General features: G+C 34.3%; 2 protein-coding genes and 1 non-coding gene across 4 annotated transcripts; all 3 read left to right on the forward strand.

Annotated features, from left to right (window-relative positions):
- Window positions 1–751: 751 nt before the first annotated feature.
- Trnas-gga (transfer RNA serine (anticodon GGA)) lies at window positions 752–825 on the forward strand. Its single transcript has one exon. It is a non-coding gene; the product is annotated as a tRNA-Ser (tRNA).
- A 1,552-nt stretch (window positions 826–2,377) lies between these two features.
- LOC126976096 (pro-resilin-like) lies at window positions 2,378–8,155 on the forward strand. Its single transcript, XM_050824289.1, has 6 exons — window positions 2,378–2,400; window positions 3,190–3,251; window positions 3,782–3,898; window positions 5,526–5,628; window positions 6,595–6,729; window positions 7,759–8,155. The coding sequence occupies exons 1-6, from the start codon at window positions 2,395–2,397 to the stop codon at window positions 7,933–7,935; spliced, it is 600 nt and encodes a 199-aa protein (XP_050680246.1). The 5' UTR covers window positions 2,378–2,394; the 3' UTR covers window positions 7,936–8,155.
- Window positions 8,156–14,899: 6,744 nt separating this feature from the next.
- On the forward strand, window positions 14,900–19,031 carry LOC126976089 (uncharacterized). Of its 2 annotated transcripts, none has more exons than XM_050824275.1 (8): window positions 14,900–14,932; window positions 15,467–15,580; window positions 15,834–16,068; window positions 16,228–16,592; window positions 17,215–17,261; window positions 17,506–17,605; window positions 18,352–18,425; window positions 18,864–19,031. In XM_050824275.1, the coding sequence occupies exons 1-8, from the start codon at window positions 14,927–14,929 to the stop codon at window positions 18,889–18,891; spliced, it is 969 nt and encodes a 322-aa protein (XP_050680232.1). In that variant the 5' UTR covers window positions 14,900–14,926; the 3' UTR covers window positions 18,892–19,031. The 2 variants fall into 2 exon arrangements, with proteins under 2 accessions (XP_050680232.1, XP_050680233.1); XM_050824276.1 differs by having other exon boundaries at window positions 17,506–17,593.

Genomic DNA, 19,031 nt, shown 5'->3' on the forward strand with positions numbered 1-19,031 from the left:
AAAAATAATAATTGTATTAAAATCGGAAAATTAAAATTACCGATGATAGGAAATCCCTTCGTTGGACATATTTCGATTACGGCTATGATTTCTACAGTAAAAATGGCACAATAAGGTATATTTGTATTTTTTTAAAAGACAATCATGCTTCACTTGACATCAAGTGACTGATCTCACTTGAGCGTCGAGTTTCGTCGAGCGTCGACATTTGTACACAATAGAGGTTTACAAATTTCTGTTCGTGGTTTCAATAGCTTTCAGATATTTCAGATGCCATTTAATTGATGTTTTTTGTGGTAATTTTCTTTAACTGTCATAATAATATATTCAATAGATTTGTACAGGTTCACAAAATTATAACCAGATTTTTAACTCGGCTAAAAAGAAGTCTCCATATTGATTTCACTTTTCAATATGCTCTGCAAATAGTTTCTGAGACAATAATGGAAAATTTAGGTTATTAAAAATGTGTATTACCGACGCTAATAATTTTAACATGAATCATTTTATATTACATGCAGTATCTTACAAACTAATTTGTAATGCATATTACAGCCAGTGTAAAATAATGTATTTGATTTAAGAGTGACCGTTGAGTTTCTTGTATACGCTTCTCACCAGCACTACTTTTGCCGAACATATGGTAGAGTCAGTAATTTAAATTAAATATCAAGAATGACGATGACAAAAGCTCTAAGTTTGTCTTTTTGAATAAAGCCACATCCTGAGAGTTGAACAAAGCATACAAAATGAACGGTTAGCTCAGTTGGTTAGAGCACTGGCATGGAAAGCCAGAGGTCGTGGGTTCGAGTCCCGCATCGTTCATTCATCAATTTTATTTGTGTATTTGAAATAAGTTTAGTTAACTTTGACTTTGAATAATAAAAAAATCCAAATTGCGAAAATAATGGTAAGCCCAAGACTACCTAGTCAGAGCATGCCAGGGTACACTTTTCTAATAGGCCGGCGACTATATAATATTTTGTTAATAAATTACAGTTTCAATATAAAATTATTCAACTTATATTAGTTTAAGTGATCACTTCTGTCGGGCTTTTTTAAATTACAATATATTTATTATTTTTGTTGTAATAGCGGTCATACCAACACATAATTTATCAAATATTCAGCTATCTAGTTCTTGCTGCTTGTGGGAGAATACAGCCTGACTGACAAACTGAAGTACGGACGGAATCCTATTGATTGACCTTTGGATATGATATTCTTAAACGTGTGAGTTCAGCAAAAAGCCAACGCAGCACTCATTCGACATAAGATTATATTATTATCATCCTGTTAGAATATCGAAAGAGGTTTTGAATGTTTTATCTAGAGCAAGGTCACCTACACATAGAGGAAATTAAGAGTCACGATTTGTCTTTGTGGATGCACCCTAGTACTTAGAACAATAAAATCAATGGAGATATTTTTTTAATATTAAAGTTTAAAGCAAATATCTCCATTGGTTATTAAAATAATGAAATAATAATTAATTGAATTATGTGTTTTTGTCAAAAAGTTATCAAACTACTCAAAAGAAGCAGTGCTTATCAATCTATTTTTATTTTTATTTATTCAATGAACAAAATTATCTTTTTTATTATATATAATAATAAAGAAATACCTACTCGCAAAACCTCTAAGGTTTATGTGCCTGATACCTGCTAAATAGAAGCAGGATAACGGGTTGCCAAATAGGTGGCAGTGTTGTAGAATAAATAATAAGATAGCGATTTTGCTATCTGTCTTTTATGAACATTTGATAATTAGTGTAACCTATCAGATGTCAATATCTCACATTTGTATTTAATTATATTATTTACATCAATTTTTTGTATTTTATTACATAATGTATTATCATTATATGACACATAATTACAAATCAATTGTTAGATACGTGTCAGAACCACAGGTTTCATAATAGGGACTATTAATAAAATTGTTACGATGGTTATGTGAAATTTTGAAAATGGGTGACGGAATATCCCTTGTCTGCTAGTGTTGAAGGTTCCAGCTTTATAGGTAATATTTGAATTTTTTTTCATCATTTGACTGTACTCATAGTTACTGATGCAACTCAATGAATTAAACTATATCCGTCAACTCGCAACCACTGAACATCATGATCTTCTATCGATAACTGACACAAAAACTTCTACCATTGCGTACTTACAAAGATATCCATTAACAATTATTGTTCTGTTTTAACAATATTACATTTGAATACAACTCCATCCCACTCGTTGGCCATAATCCGCGACTGCCTTGAAGAATCTTTTATAACTTAATGACATGTGATTTTTCAACCCCTACCTAGTCCATTATACAATTTATATATAAAGTTTGCGTGTCACAAACATTATAACATATCCAACATATCTCTACACTTGCAACATGAAGGTGAGATTAATTCGTTTAAGTAAGCTATATAGTAAAATCATAAATAAAAAATACTAACAAATGCAAATGAAACATAATAGATATAAGTATTAATATTATGTTTTAGTGACATATTTAAAACGGGGAAAATTGCAGGTCAGGCTCGCTTACTACCACGAGTAGTAACGGAAATTTTAGAAGCTTCCGGTTAAGCCTAAGCGTGAGTGCTAACAACAAAAAAGTTTTATATATACATATTATATATGTATGTGTGTGTACGGACAAAAATGTACATTTTGTTAACATCGTAATGTTTATTATACTTTTTAAAGAGTTTAAGCTGTTTAACGTTTTGGCTTAAAATAAAAATTTTTGGCTTTTTTTAACACGTACTTTCTATAAAGATTTTGGCTTAATTTCTTATTTTTTTATGATTAGGGGTTGTTAACCGTTAACAGTGGGAGGCACCTTGTACAGGATGCCGGCACGATTGTGGTTACCACAACGGCCGCGGCGCCTATTCCTGCCGTGAAGCAGTAATGTAAAAGTATTACTGTTTCGGTCTGAAGGTCGCCGTAGTTAGTAAAATTACTGGGCAAATGAGACTCTCTAGAGAGAATCTAATGTCTCAAGGTGACGATCGATTCATGAATCCTAAGCGGCACTACATTGTAATGGGCAGAGCGTTTCAATTACCATCAGCTGAACGTCCTGCTCGTCTCGTCGTTATTGTAATACAATAATCCGTTGTTGGTCTTTGAAGTACATGTAGTACACTCAATACATTAACATGTCAATATATATTTTCAGTCTGTCGTTGTGTTCGTCACTGCTATCATCATGGCCGTTGCTGAGCCCCCTATCTCTAAAAGGTAACTTGACCAATATATTAATAATACTGCGTGTACATAAGGTATTTATTTGAATAGTCCTTATTAATTTAGAACACTTAACCATTTGTTATTTATAAAGTGATATCCGTCACTTCTGTGACTAATTATACAAATTAAATTTGTAACCAATTATCAACGATGCGGGCCTCGAACCCGCAATCTATCGGGTTCCGTCCGAGCGCTCTTACCAACTGAGCCAACCATTGGATTTGAGCAACCAACTCAAATTTGTAGACTACTTAAATTATTAGTCACATACTGACGATTTCGTCTGGTACTTAAGCTTAGATGGTAATTTTGCACACCGTAACAAAGTGACGATGTGATGTGACATCAGGTCCAGGGATAATGTAACCAGGTAGTACAATCACAGCACTGTACGACTCTTTTGTTAGTTAATCGCAAGCGCCGTCATGTCCGTGTTTTCGCCTTCTTGCTTCCTATTTCCGTGCCCTGCGATTAGGGTCCTTACGTCCGCTGTTGTTTAATTTTCATCTTTTTATTTATAGTTACCTTCCTCCACCAAGCAATGGCTTCTCTCAGGGACCTGCGGGATTTCAATCAGGACTTCCACAAGTCGTAGCTGCCAGAAGCCTGGCTCAAAGTAACAATCTGGGATTATCAAGGTAGTATTTTCTTTAACACGAGTGTTATATATAAAAAAAAAAAAAAAAAAATTTTTTAAAGGATTGAAAGCTCCCCTGAAAACGTGCACTGAAAAGGTCACGAAACATCGGGCTAGCTAAAATAATAATAAAAAAGTAACTTTTAAAAACACAGTTACAATTATTCGACACGTTTAAGTCCATTAAAATTTTTTTTATTTTAACTGTGGTAGCTTTCATTTATCGTTTTAAAACAATTGCAAAGGGATAGAAGACTAAAATAAAATTAGCACAAACAATACATAATAATTAAATATTTCACCAGTCAAAATCCTAAAGTTCTTCCGCACCACGTTAATGTCTGGCATTCCATATCACCATCACTTTGTACACAGCAGACTATTGACTATTGTATTAGAGAACCGTCACAACTTAGTACTTCTGTACATATTGAAGTGTAACAATATACTCGGTCAGTCTTCTTTATTCATCTAATGTTTTTCGATATTCGTTGTTAACATGGCGTACTTTCGGAGGTTAATTATGATTCGAAAATCAAATAATTCACATATGCATCTTTTTCGCGGTCGTGACATTCAGCCTAGCGAAAGTCTCTTAGAAAAAAACGATTACATGAGACGTGAAGCCATTGATAGATTGACAGATGACAGCTATAATCTTATGAAAAAATCTTTGAATTTGAATATACTTCGTCGTCATAATTATTGTAATTCTATTTCAAACTTATGTCAAATCACTGCACATTTCATACTAAACTAAATTTCATAGGTTACATTATTTGAGTTTTAGATGGTTTTAGTAAGGATCTCTTTATTTATTTTATATTATATCCATATTATAGTACTTATTATCCTTATATTACTTGAGGATAGTATAGCTTCCCAACAGTGAAAGAATTTTTCAAATCGTTTCAGTGACTTATAAGATTCAAATTCTAATATTCTTTGAAAATTCGTGACATGGTTCGAGCTGCTATATATATATTTAGTGATATAAATCTTTTGCTTTCGTATGGGAATTCTTCAAATTATTTACTTTACTGATTTAATTACCTTTTCAATATGAATACTACTTGAAAAGATAGGTACCTACGGATGGCCGGGTTTTTACTGTATTGGTGTCTACAATCATTAGAATAATAAAGCGGATGAAAAGTTTCAAAAACTTGCTTGGTACTTTGTACAGTAATATGGTTGTCTTTATTATTTATTTATTTGGAAACAAATTTAGAAACATCCTTAAAGACAAAATTGGCATAGTCAGATAAACTTAAGGATATAAGTATGTCTCCTTGAAAATTTTCACTGTTCCTAATATTTCAATTTATCACTTAATATAAATATTTTAATTTCACCCCAATACATTTAAACATCACAAGAGTATTTAACACAGATACACATATACGCGAAAATTACAAAGCTATTGATGAATTAGGGACATATATATATTATGCCGATGACGGTTTCCAAATACAAAAGTTATATTTGAATTTGTATTATTGTCACCGTAATTATCGATGTCCAGTAAATATTGTGTATTACTTGACTCCATTTTTTAGTTCAAAACACTTCAGTAGGTAGTTACCAAATATAATACAATTAGTAATAACATTATCTTTATACTCCAGAAGCACTAACAACAATGCAGAACGAAGATTTGTGAACTCGAGATCAGGATACGAAGAAAATAGGCCCAGTTTGTTTGCTGCTAGAAATTCACTAGAATCCGATGTAAGTATTTATAATCATGCTTGTCTCACAGAGTTTCAAATTTTATTTGAATTAGATCTTTCGCATCCTCTTCACCTAGTAACGTATCTATTTCAGTATTCTATTTTAATATTACGTAGCAACTTTTGTAAATAAAATGTTTTATAAAGGATTAAAACACGTGTAATTGTTACTGTATTTCTTATATAAGGTATTTGCGTAAAAGTTATTTTTTTTATTATTTATTCATGACCTTTGCCGGTGGACAGTATCAGGTGACTTACGAATAAAGATTTAATCCTTTAAAAAGTATTTTGTTTAAATCACAATAACAAATAATAATAATTTACACTCGGGTTTATCAAAGAAAATACTACACTTACTTTTAACTTGAAAAAAAAATGAATTACTTTAGAGTTATTCTCCGATTAACTAGATTAGATTTATTATCCTTATTACACTCAACCCTTCAATTAATGCACTTGAAACTAAAAGAGGAGTATTACAAATACAGATGCAAGATTTAACCCGAACAGACGCAATATTGTGCGTTAAAGACCAGCTTGTGAAAAGGGCACATTAAATGCGATCATAAGTTTTCTGTGGTGTTGGTCAAAATATATATATGCCATTGTTTAAATCAAGATGGATGTATAAGAACACTAGAATTTTTAAAAATTATAGATTTATATGACCTTGTTGTTAAAAAGCGACCTTATATAATCGAAAAAATATATATACCATCTAGAGATGCCCGATAGAAGCGAAGTATTATAAACGAAGGTACCTCGTGTTACGCTAAAAGCCCGCGCCCGCGCAGCTGTACCTCCGTATAATAGCTTCGATTCAAAAGGATTTCGTCTATGTGCTTTAGTTTATCTGCTCTCTCTTACCCCCCTACTCTAAGAGTTAATTCTATCACTCATTTGTCATACTTAATGCGATTTAAGTCATAATATTCTTTATTTCGATCATTCATAAACATAGGAGCCAGCTTATTACAACTTTGGCTACATGGTGAATGACTTCGTTGAAGGAACAGATTTTGGGCACCACGAGGAGAGGCAGGAAGAAAGAGCTAACGGGGGATACCATGTGGTATTGCCTGATGGTAGAAAACAGGTAACACGAACATTTTGATCGTTGCACTTTAATTTCTCACTTAGCGTAATTCAGCTTACTTTAATTTATATAAACCAAGCATCTACCAAATACATATTCTCAAGGCGAATAAGTAAGTTGACTCTTGGGTTACTTTGCGATATTCACTTTTTTATGTTTTACAATGAATCTGTTATAAAATGTTATGTTACTAATACTAAGACTACTACGGCTAGCCTTTTCTAACAAGTAACACTCCATCCATATTTTGTAATTGTCAGTAATAGACATCATAAAATCAGTTGATACTGAAATCGCATTTCGCCGTCGTCCCAGCAATCTCTTTAAAGAGCATTTCCTTGTAAAAATACATAAAGGGGCTACTAACATAGATGGGCGGCGGCTATCGAAAGCATGTTGGAAGGCTTGGCTTGGTGAAAGTCGGTCTGGATATAGTGAAGGCCTTGCAAATACAAATATGGCACAAGACGCTTATCTCAAAACTTCCATCATTTGGGCTTCCCGAGAGTTTATGCAAGTGAACCACCGGACTATTATGCAACAGATATTGTTCGAACCTGGAATTCCACTAGGCTGTGTTCTATCTCCTACACTGTTTCTTCTGCATTTCAATGATATATTGGATGCCTCCAACATGCATTGCTATGCAGACGACAGTACTGGTTATGCCGTATACACAAGCCATGCGGGTCTTGGAAAATTGTGTCAAAGTTCCGTTCGAAGAAGCTAGGTTTCAGCAATAGACCACGGCAATACTTTTTTTTATGGAATAGGAGGACAAACGAGCGTACGGGTCACCTATTGTTAAGTGATCACCGCCGCCCACAATCTCCCGCAACACCAGAGGAATCACAGGAGCGTTGCTGGCCTTTAAGGAAGGTGTACGCGCTTTTTTTGAAGGTACCCATGTCGTATCGTCCCGGAAACACCGCACAAGGAAGCTCATTCCACAGCTTTGTAGTACGTGGAAGAAAGCGCATTCACACCAACTATATCAGAGCCTAACTATAAATACATATTTCTTTACAGACTGTGAGCTACCAGGCTGACCAAAGCGGGTTTAAGCCTCGCATCACTTATGAAGACCAAGACTCTGAAGAGCTGACACGTTCCGGTTATGATGCAAATGCAAATAATTATAACGGCTTTGGTAGACAAAATGGCGGACACGGTAACCATGGCAACGGACGCAGCGGTTACTACTAATAACGAATATTTTATTTGGAATGTATCATCATTAATAATTTTATATAACTTAAGAATACAGTATTATTAGAAATTATTATATTCCGTACATATTTCAGCAATATTTTAATGAATTAGTTTTACAAAAGTTAGAATGTATTCACTACATAGGTACCTAGTAAGAAAATATTTAATACCTACTCTGTAAAGCAGTGTTTTTGTTTTAATAAAATGTAGCTTTATATTTTGTTATGGTTTTTTTAGCTGCCTGCCGCAACATTGATTTTTTCAGACATTTTTAACATAATATTACTACCATTATACCTACAATGTATTGTACATTAACATATTATGCACCTAAGCCTTCCTCATGTATCACTCCATATTTTAATTAAAAACGTATTTAAATCAATTGAGTAGATTTTAAGGTTATCGTGAACAGACAGATATATATGGGCGGAGCGGTTACTTTTACGTTTTTTATGACAATAAGGTATGAGACGAGCAGGACGTTCAGCTGATGGTTATTGATACACCCTGCCCATTATAATGCAATGCCGCTCAGGATTCTTTCTTGAAACACCCAAAAATTCTGAGCAGCGTTAAGTATAATAATAACGCTCGTCACTTTGAGACATAAGATGTTAAGTCTCATTTGCCCAGTAATTTTACTTTCTATGGCGCCCTTCAGACCGAAACACAATAATGCCTACACTTTACTGCTTCACGGCAGAAATAGGCGCCGTTGTGGTATCCATAATCTAGCCGGCGGCGTCCCACAGAAAGAATATTCTTAAAACAGAATAAAATCTGAATTAAAAAAGGATTTTTGAGATTTTTAAAATCTCACTATTATATTAATATTTTTCGTCGAAATCGATTGAGAAATGAATCAATTCAATAATCTCAACGTCATTCTTCTCGAGTTTATTTATTACAAACAATAATACATACATAAGAATGATAATGATGGGTTTAATTGAAATCTATGGACGCTGCGTGGCTGGCTCACTAAGTCTCACTCATAATGTAATAGCGCGGCCTTGTAATGAAGTAATTAGGAACGTAAGTCGACGCAATCATTTTATTAGACCAAATCAATTTGCTAATATTTACACTCCAGTTCAAGAGTAAACGGTCGTAGATCAGTCTTATAAATAGTATAAGTATATATGACGAGATGTTTAATTAAAATACTTTTCATTTCTCATACTCGGAAAGTCATGTTTTTTTGATCTGATTATTGGGTGGAAAATGCTGCTTCCCTCCATAGAGAGGGAAAAACTCATACAAATTACTTCCCACCTAAGGGCCGGAATGAACTTTAAAAATAGAACTGCTTTCAGCTATGCAAAAAAAAACTAATTTTAAGAAATGCCATGTGTCTTTCTAAACAGCCAGTGTGAACTTAGCGCAAACTTCTTTGAACGGAATAAGCCGCAACAATTTCGCGGTGAGTTCTATATTTAAAATTTAAAAAGTCCACATAAATTGGCGAGATACTGATCTGTAATGTATCTGTGACAGAATTAGAAAAATAGGTAATAATCTTTTATGCTAAGATTTGAATATTAAAAATGAGTTCAAGCGATTCTGAAATGTTAACACCAGATTCAATTAGAGACGAGGCAAATTGTGTTATTGAAAATCTTTTGCCAGAAATCTCAAAAGAAAGATATATATACACATACAATGATTTTATGAAGTGGCGAGTAAAGAAGAATATAAAATCGTTTTCCAAAAGTGTATTTCTTACATATTTTAATGGACTGTGTAGCAAACTACAGCCTTCTACGCTATGGAGCCGATATTCAATGCTCAAGAGCACACTTAGTGTAAAACACAATGTAAATTTGAAAAAATTCCATAATTTAACATCATTTTTGAAAAGACAGTCTCAGGGGTTCAAGAGTAGGAAACCTACGGTTTTCACTTCTCATGAAGTGGATTTTTTTTTTAAATGATGCTCCTGGCGAGATATATTTGGCAGTGAAGGTAAGTTTAGCTAAGTATTTATGTGTTTAGTCTAAAAATGAACGTATTTATTACACAAATACTAAAAAATTACGTGTGCCACAGGTGGTATTGATACTCGGTATAAACGGCGCTTGCAGAAGCAGTGAACTCACAAATTTTTGACAATTAAGGACATTGGAAGTCAAGGCCAATTATTACTAGTAAAACTGACTAAAACAAAAACAAATATTGAGCGCTCGTTTGTAGTACAAGAAGAGTTTGCACAAATAGTAAAGAAATATCAAAAAATGAGATCTAGTGATGTAAAAACGGACCGTTTTATTCTCAACTACCAGAAGGGAAAATGCTACAAACAAGTGATCGGTAAAAATAAAATCTCAAGTATGCCGAAGCAGATAGCAACATATTTGAATCTACCAAACCGGATATTATACCGGACATTGTTATAGACGAACGTCAGCAACACTTTTAGCCGATGCTGGGGCAAACATGACAACGTCAAAAAGACATGGAGGCTGGAAATCCAGCACAGTCGCCGAAGTCTACTTTGAAGATTCAGTCCAAAATAAAACTAAAATTTCAAGCAAATTAACTGAAACTATAAAAATACGCCCTAATTCGCCTCAGCCGACAACTTCCAGGGAGTACCCGCCATGGAATCCATCCTCTGGTGAAATACCAGAGTCTCCCACTTTTACAGAACAGCCAAATTTGTCATAATAATATATCAAAGAGCATAAACATTCCAAACAAAAATGTAACTTTTAATTTCACAAATTGTCCTAATTTGACAATTAATTTTAAATAGGTGTTACTAATATTATTATATTATGAGTAAATAGTTTAGATAAACAACTAGTTTTATTTTCCTCATATTCGAAATGAAAAGTACAGTGCTTAGCACGGGTAAAAGAATCATTTCCTACTCGGACTATAGCTAGTCTAAATGCCTCGGGAAATGATTCTTTCTACCCTCGGTTAACAATCTACTATGATTTGTCATGGGTAGACCGCACCAATTGGCAGGCTATTTCCGCAGACACTTTCAACCAGTATTTTAAGGATTTTTGTCGATCACGGTTTTCTCAGGCAACGAAAATTATTATATGTATATTTCAAAACTTCAAGCAAAAATTAAGTTCTCAAAAATGATGTACATAATATGAAGAAAGTATGTTTTTTTTTTCGAAAGTAGACAATATGAACTAAATACTGAAACATGATATCTAAATTTACACAATTTTTTCAGGGTAAAAAAATTTTTAATGAGACTCATTATCATGTGACATTTTTGTTTCTTATGTCAAGCTAGTTCCGCACTGGATATTATATTATTTGGTAAAAACAAGTTGTAATATTCTTTAAACAAACCTGCAAAATTCATAATATAACTACGCTCGGTTGTTCAATGTCGCGCGCACAGCTTACCTCTGTGTATGGCCGTGCAATCATCTTTATGAAACGAAATTGCATTTTTGTTTTGCGATATGAATCCCTTTACCTTTAGAGGGATTCATATCGCAAGAAATTAAAAGGTTGTGTAACCTATTAATTTTTTGCAGTTGTGTGTAGTTTTTGTGCACTGTAAGAGCGTCGGATTACCTATGTTTTTTTCATGGAAGAGAGGACAAATGCGCGTACTGGTCACCTGATGTTAAGTGATCACCTCCGCCCTCATTATCTTAAAACAAGAAGATCACAAGAGCGTTGCCGGCCCTTTACAGAAGTGTACGAGCTTTTTTCGAAGGCACCCATGTCATTTCGTCCTCGAAATACCGCTCAAGGAAGCTCATTCCAAAGCTTGGTCGTACGTAGGAGAAGGCTCCTTGAAAACTGCACTGTACGAGGATGTGGAGGTACGCCAGGTATGGGTACGTGGAGGCCATCCAGAGGGTTGGGATGATATCCTAGTTTGCGGCGTGTCGTGCGAGCGTCAAACAGCTCTTCGGCACACTCCCCGTGATAAATGCGGTAGAAGACACATAATGAAACAACGACTTTACGCAGCGCCAAGTGATTAGCCGTTCACAGAGCACTTCACGTTTCCGACAAATCGGCCAGCTTTGCGTTGTGCGCGGCCAAATGGTTCGAGCTGATACTGGGATGCGCCACACCAGAGATGACAGCAATACTCCATGTGTGGCCGGATCTGCGCTTTGTACAGCGCTAGAATGTAGGCCGACTTGAAGTATTGCCGTGCTCTATTTATAACGCCCATTAGGTCTACTCTTATGCAACGAAAAACGAATGATTTTCGTTTGTGTGGACTTTGTTGCATATTTGCTTGAAATGGCTTCAAGAATGTTTCATATTAAGGCTGCTTTACGTGAAGAACGTTTAGAACGTAGATGGAACCAGCTTCGCCTGTGCAACCTATATAATATTAGTTAAATTCATGACTTAGAGTTTGTAGGTTACTGAAAAAAAATTATAGCCTGCTGTGTTTCTCATAAGTAATGTATAAGGGGTGGTATTGATATTCTCGAGATGCCTCTGTCTGAACTTCAATCTGAAAGAAGCAGGCGGGTTCCCTGTCAATCAACTGCTTCTTCACCTCAAGCTCGACAGGCAGGTCGAAGGGCATGAGCTGCATTTGTACAACTTTTAGAAAGGGTAAAAGTAGGACTTTTTCCTACTTATTCCTTTCCTGTAGTGGTATTCCTATTTTTAGTGACATTTATCATAGATTTGATTTGATTGTGTTCAACATTCAACGCTGGTCAGGAAGCTATGCCACTATGGTATAAGAGGATCTGCGCTCGATCTTCTGATATCATATTTAAATAATAAGATTCAGAGGGTCGATGTGAATGGCAGGAGATCTCCTGGGACTCCTCTCGGTATGGGGGTACCATAAGAATAGACATTCTTGGAATTCCTCTTCCTTAGTTATATAAATGATCTACCTAACCTTGTAGAAAAAAAACACAAGGTGGTATTGTTTGCGGATGACACTTCACTTATATTCAAAGTGAAACGTAGCCAAATTTTATATGACGAAGTAAACAATGCTCTATCTGACATCGTGTACTGGTTTAGCGCCAATTACTTATTGTTAAATAATCATAAAACCAAATATATTAAATTCACCGCGCCAAATGTCAAAAATGTAGATGCGAATATTTTATTAAATGGAGAGGTGGTAAAACCAGTGGAATCTGCTATATTTCTTGGCATTACTCTTGATTCCAAATTGCAGTGGGGCCCCCATATTGAAGGATTGGCGAATAGGCTTAGTTCTGCAGCATATGCGGTTAAGAAAATCAGACGGTTAACTGACATAGATACGGCGAGATTAGTATACTTTAGTTATTTTCATAGTATTACGTCCTATGGTATATTGTTATGGGGCAGTGCGGCCGATATTAATACTAGCTTTGTGCTGCAGAAGAGGGCTATTCGCGCGATTTATAACCTAGGTCCTAAAGAATCATTAAGAGAAAAAATTAAAGAAATAAATATTTTGACTGTTGCTTCTCAATACATTTTTGATAATGTTTTGTATGTTCATAAGCACATTGAGGAATTTTCTAGAAACTGTGACATTCATAATGTTAACACGAGGAACAAACATAAACTTGTTATGCCTACTACTCGGTTGGGTCGAGTTAGTAAGTCTTTTGTTGGGCGATGTATATGCTTCTACAATATGATCCCAGAAAATGTACAAAACAAATGTGTTACGAAATTTAAAAGAATTGTTAAAAAACGTTTGTGTGGGAAAGGTTATTATAGCATAAACGATTTTCTTAATGACACCACGGACTGGGATTAAAGCGAACACCCTCAGGCTCTTTAATTATAAATGTTTATTGTACCATATTACATTGTAATCCATATTTTATATAAAAAAAAAGCCCGCTGAGTTTCTTGCGCCCATTCTTCTCAGGTCTGAGGCAGTCTCTTTTGAATGGGTGGTAGATTTTGAAGTTCAATAAGTGATTATAAATCCTATTTTGAATAAAAATATTTGAATTTGAATTTGAATTTGAACCCAGCGGATTAAGAACGGGACCATCCTTCAGCTCTAATGAAATCCAAAACGTTCGTTTCCAACCAGGACTGCGTAGACCGAGCTATATGACCCGGCGCCGAGTCTTGCTGGAAGGACCATTCTTGGTTATTGAACATGGTGTTGTTAAGGGGCCTAACTATCTTCTGAAGATGGTATCTTGATAAACTTGTGCCGATGTTTTGATACCTTTTTCGTAAAAGTATGGCTCTGCCACTCGGTTATAGCTAATAACCCACCAAACCATCACTGAAATCGGATAGTGATCCCGTTGTACTCTGTCGACTAATAAGGAAGCTTCCTAAGAGCTTTGAGCATAAGTTTAGTCATTTTCTTTGTTACCATCACACAAATTTAGATTGGGCTCATTATTTCCAAAAACTTTTTACCGATAAATATTTACTATGTAATAGTTTTGTAATAAAACTGTAATAGAATATTTAAATTATTGTATCGTCGTCAGTCTTTGATAAGTGTGCAGAGTTTTAATTCAATTTCAAAGTGGGTGAAAATCATGTTCATAGTTTCCGTTACATACTAACATACGTTTAAAGCTATTAAAAACATGTTAAAAAAGTGGCAAAGCTTTTCTTGCCACTTCTTCTCATTTAAGCTTGAAGTTTTCCGAGGTGGTAAATGGTGCAAAGTATAAGTTTTGACATTCATTAGTGTCATTACTTTGACCTAGATGTAATTGCATATGATTTGATTTGTAGTTTCCTAGTTGCTTTTCTAGAAGCCCCTTGCCTACTTAAATGATGAAAATTGTAATATAAAGAGCGTTATCTACCGTTTAAGTTTGACGAGTACAATTTGTTAAGCTTAAAAAAACCCGATCGTTGAGGCACAGTACTCAGTGACACATCCTTGAACGAGAGTCGCATTACCTAATTATTAATTGGATCTCAAATATTTGCTTAACTTATTTGATTGTAAATCGATCATGTCTAGTATAAAATGGTGTTCCACTTTGGCTGATCATCATTCACGTCTTGATTCAAAGGATCTCAATTACAAAGCAAGATGAAGGTATATATATATTTCTCTAAAATTATTTTACTATACGATCAATTTTTGTATATTTATTTGGAAGTAAATTTATCTTAAAATACCTTGAAAAGGGCTCACAAGTTTTCCATCAGAATTTGTTCTTATATCAATTATTTTGTAAATAGATAACATTCCTGAAACGCCGTGATGTTATGTACTTGTACTTGTGGGACGATGTACATGCTTTTAAAATATGATCCCGGAAAATGTTCAAAACTAGGATACTATAAAATAAATGACTTTCTTAATCATTGGGAATGGAGCGACAACCGTCAGGCTATTCAAATTAAAAATTTGATTGTAACAAATCTTTATATATAAAAAAATGTAGAAAGCCGCTGACTTTCTTGCTTGGTCTCAGGTCTGCGACATATATTTTCGAATGGGTGGTGGATTTTGACGTTCAATAAGTGAATAATATAAGATAATAATATAATAATAAATATTTGAATTTAAATAAGCCCAGCCAGTTTAATAAATTCGGGTTGAATTAAACAATATTTCTGTCGACAGGTCGCAGCTTTGGTCATGCTAGCTCTAAGCTCTGTGTCCGCACTTGGTTCTGGACCTTATCTACCCAGCGGTTGGAGGCCTGAAGGTCCGGCTTTCTATCTGCCTTCAGAAACAGTGAGTTAAAACAGATCAATAATATTATATAAGATTAATAAAAACTAGTTATGTGGAGAAACATTTATTACCTCGCCTCAAATTTTCGTTCATCTATCGCATGAATCATTAATTTCAACTACTGCTTTCAAGTCAGGTTGATTTAAGCTCTGGTTCCCGAGAGGGTTCCCTGATTATCTCGAACCTAGCGTAGGTTCGAGACCACAATAATCAGCAAATAGTAAAATCAAATTCAATAAACTGAATTTTTTAGCAAAGACCTGCTGAGAATCCAGTTGCAGGCGTAATTCTTCATGAATCTGAAGCGTCTGGTTCTGACGCACTTCGTGAATACGGCCCACCAAAGGTCGGTGAGATTTCTCTTGATGTGTCCCAAAATTTGGTTCAACAAGGCCTTCCAGATACTGTCATTGAACAAGTATTTGGAACTATTGAAGTAAACGAAGCACGAAATATTGCTGATGGAGACTTTACGGCTGACATCATAGGTATGTATTTCAAAAGCTTATTTCTAACTATATGTATAATTGGTTTTACTTCATATATGCTTGCGAGATTTTTAGTTCAAAAAATATAAGATGTCTTTAAAAACTTTATATCTTATATATTTTGATAAAAATTGTAAATAATAAAATTATATATTTCAGCTGAAACTGCATTAGACATTGAAGGAGCTGTAACTGAACCGCAGTTCATTCAAGAACAGACAACTCTCAGTGCCGAAGTGCCAATTTTAGTGATTCAAGAAAGCACTGGAGAAAAATTATATTCAACTTTTGAATATGATGTGACACAAGTTACTGATGCTTCTGTACAGGAAAGGGAGTTGCAAGAAACAGACAGCTCTGCAAATGAATCGCAAGATGTTGAGAAACAGAATTACGAAATTGTACAGTTTGGAACTGAATCGAATGTCCCACGTATAGATGGAATAGAAGAACAGGCTGTTGCTGAAGTTGCTGAAAATATCCCGGAAGTTTTAGCGAATTTGGAAAATGAGATTTCTGCACAGGTACTTATTTTCCTGGTTGTTGTGTAAAACAGTTATATGATGAGTGATAAACTTCAAAGCGATTAAGCGCGTAAGTATTTTTTTTATGAAAATAAGGGACGAGACGAGCAGCACGTTCAGCTGATTTCTGAAAAACCCAAAAATTCTGAGCGGCACTACTACTACGCTCGTCACCTTGAGACATAAGATGTCAAGTCTCATTTGCCCAGTAATTCCACTAGCTACGACGACTTTCAGACCGAAACACAGTAATGTTTAAACATTAATGCTTCACGGCAGAAATAGGCGCCGTTGTGGTACCCATAATCTAGACGGCAAAATGCAAAGGGGTCTCCCACTGGTGCACACAATATAAATGATCACGTGCAACCTTTTCTGTTAAAAATCGTCGTGATTTAATACAACTATTCCAACTGACCTACAAAAAATTATTAGTGGGCTATTTTAAAAGTAAGCTTGTGCTACATTTTAGTCGTAGTGATCATATTAAATGATGAATGGAGCGCTAAATTTTTTTCAATTAGAAATATAATCAAAAACCCACAAATCAGTCTAGTATTATTTTGCATACATTATTTTAGAATCGATATAAAATCACATAATAATAAAAACTTTATTTCAGGTTGAATCTAAATCATCACAAACATCGATTGAGGAAAATGCGTTTGGGTAATACTTTATATTATTTTTCGCCTAAAATTCTAATTCTAGTAATTTCTTCGTTAAATCTTTACGTTGATAGTAATACTTTGAAAAAAATTATGACTAACATTCCAGATTAAAAACATCTAAATTTTTATATAATATTACCATTTCAAGATGAGAAATTTAACACAAGGTATCCTTGCTTCTTCGTTCAATTTGTGAACTAAATATTTTGATATTTAAAAAGACTTTGTAATTGGTGTTTTAGATCCTTAAAGCAAGCTCCTGAAGGCTTTCTTGAGTATGGACCTCCAGGTTTCAAGGAATATGGACCACCCAAAGAACTGAGCAACCTGGTAAATGTTGAGGTATAAAAAAAATTATTTTTGGATTTGATTCATAACAGTGATTCCAATGAGATGCATAATATGTTATCTAAAATAATTTAAACTGAGTTTGCTTCTATATTAATTACTTCTAGACATCATCAGTCTTCCTTATTAAAAATAATAACACCATAACATACAACTTTGATAACCTTGTTCAGTGTGGAAGAATGATTCATAATAATAGTGTGATTTAACGATAAACATCTCAATTGTAATGATAATGTAGATAATCTATACTATTGATGAGGTAGTTTCAGAAAATTCCAGATACATGCAGCAGAAGATACACATAAATATGATATTTCTAGGCAACTTGATGGAACCTTATCATAGAGTACTGAATCCATAAAAATTCGGCCAGATCTATCAAATTTTTCAAGATATCGAAAGGTCCCGCATATATCTAATGTAGAAAAGTTAGTTATATAAGATTATAAACACACATCTGGTCTACTCTGGTCAAACAAATAGTGCAAAAAATGGGCTAAAAAGACCAGAAATTCTTAAGCTGGACTAAAAGTTCTAAAATGAAAGAATCCTCATCGCTAGATTGGGATTCCAACTATCAACTTTTTATTTTGCTGCTCACATGCAGTTTACATTTTAATAACTAATTGCAGACAAATAAAGAACAACAGAAAATATTTTTTTATATGAAGGAAGTATGAGTTTCTGAAATATTTTCCTAAGAATATGAAAATTAACAAATTTTTAAACATTTTCAGGAGAAACCAGTAGTGGCACCTATTTTTGAAATAAGTAATCAAAGTAGAAGAAGAAGATTCTCACCAAAATTTAGGTAATCAAAATCTTTATGAGCCATGTTCTATTTTCTAATAAGAAGAATTCTATCGCTAAGTATTTTTAGATAAAAAATATTAAATGTTAACTTAGTAAAATAATGATTGCTGGCAGCTTGTCCGCGTGAACACGTATCATCTAACTGCGATTTATTTGAAGACGAATGGAGTGATACCTATAGGTATCACTATAGTGAGAAAATACTATGTTAGTCAGATTTATGTTTTGTCTGTATTTAGTGTAACTGGTCTACAACCGTACTTAACCGTAAAAAACCTAAAACTAAAGGCCTGGCGTCATTTGTGTTGTAAGCGTCTTTGCAGTTATTGCAATGTATAGAGCGTAATCAATCACAAAGCCCGAAGATCCGAAGTCATCTCGCACTTTTGCACACGGACAACCAATGGCCTATGTAAAGAATCGTTTCTTATTTCAGGATTGTCAAAATTTCTCCCAAGCACTAGGACCCTTCTTATCTCAGCGAAGCAACAGGAGTGATTTATATATTGACAAAGGATTTTAATTTTATTATATGGTGTATTTTTTGTAACATAACAACATACATAACATGAGTTAATTATATCGAATAAATGATTGTAAATGA

This window comes from Leptidea sinapis, chromosome 39 (assembly GCF_905404315.1).
Source record: "Leptidea sinapis chromosome 39, ilLepSina1.1, whole genome shotgun sequence".
NCBI lineage: Eukaryota > Metazoa > Arthropoda > Insecta > Lepidoptera > Pieridae > Leptidea > Leptidea sinapis.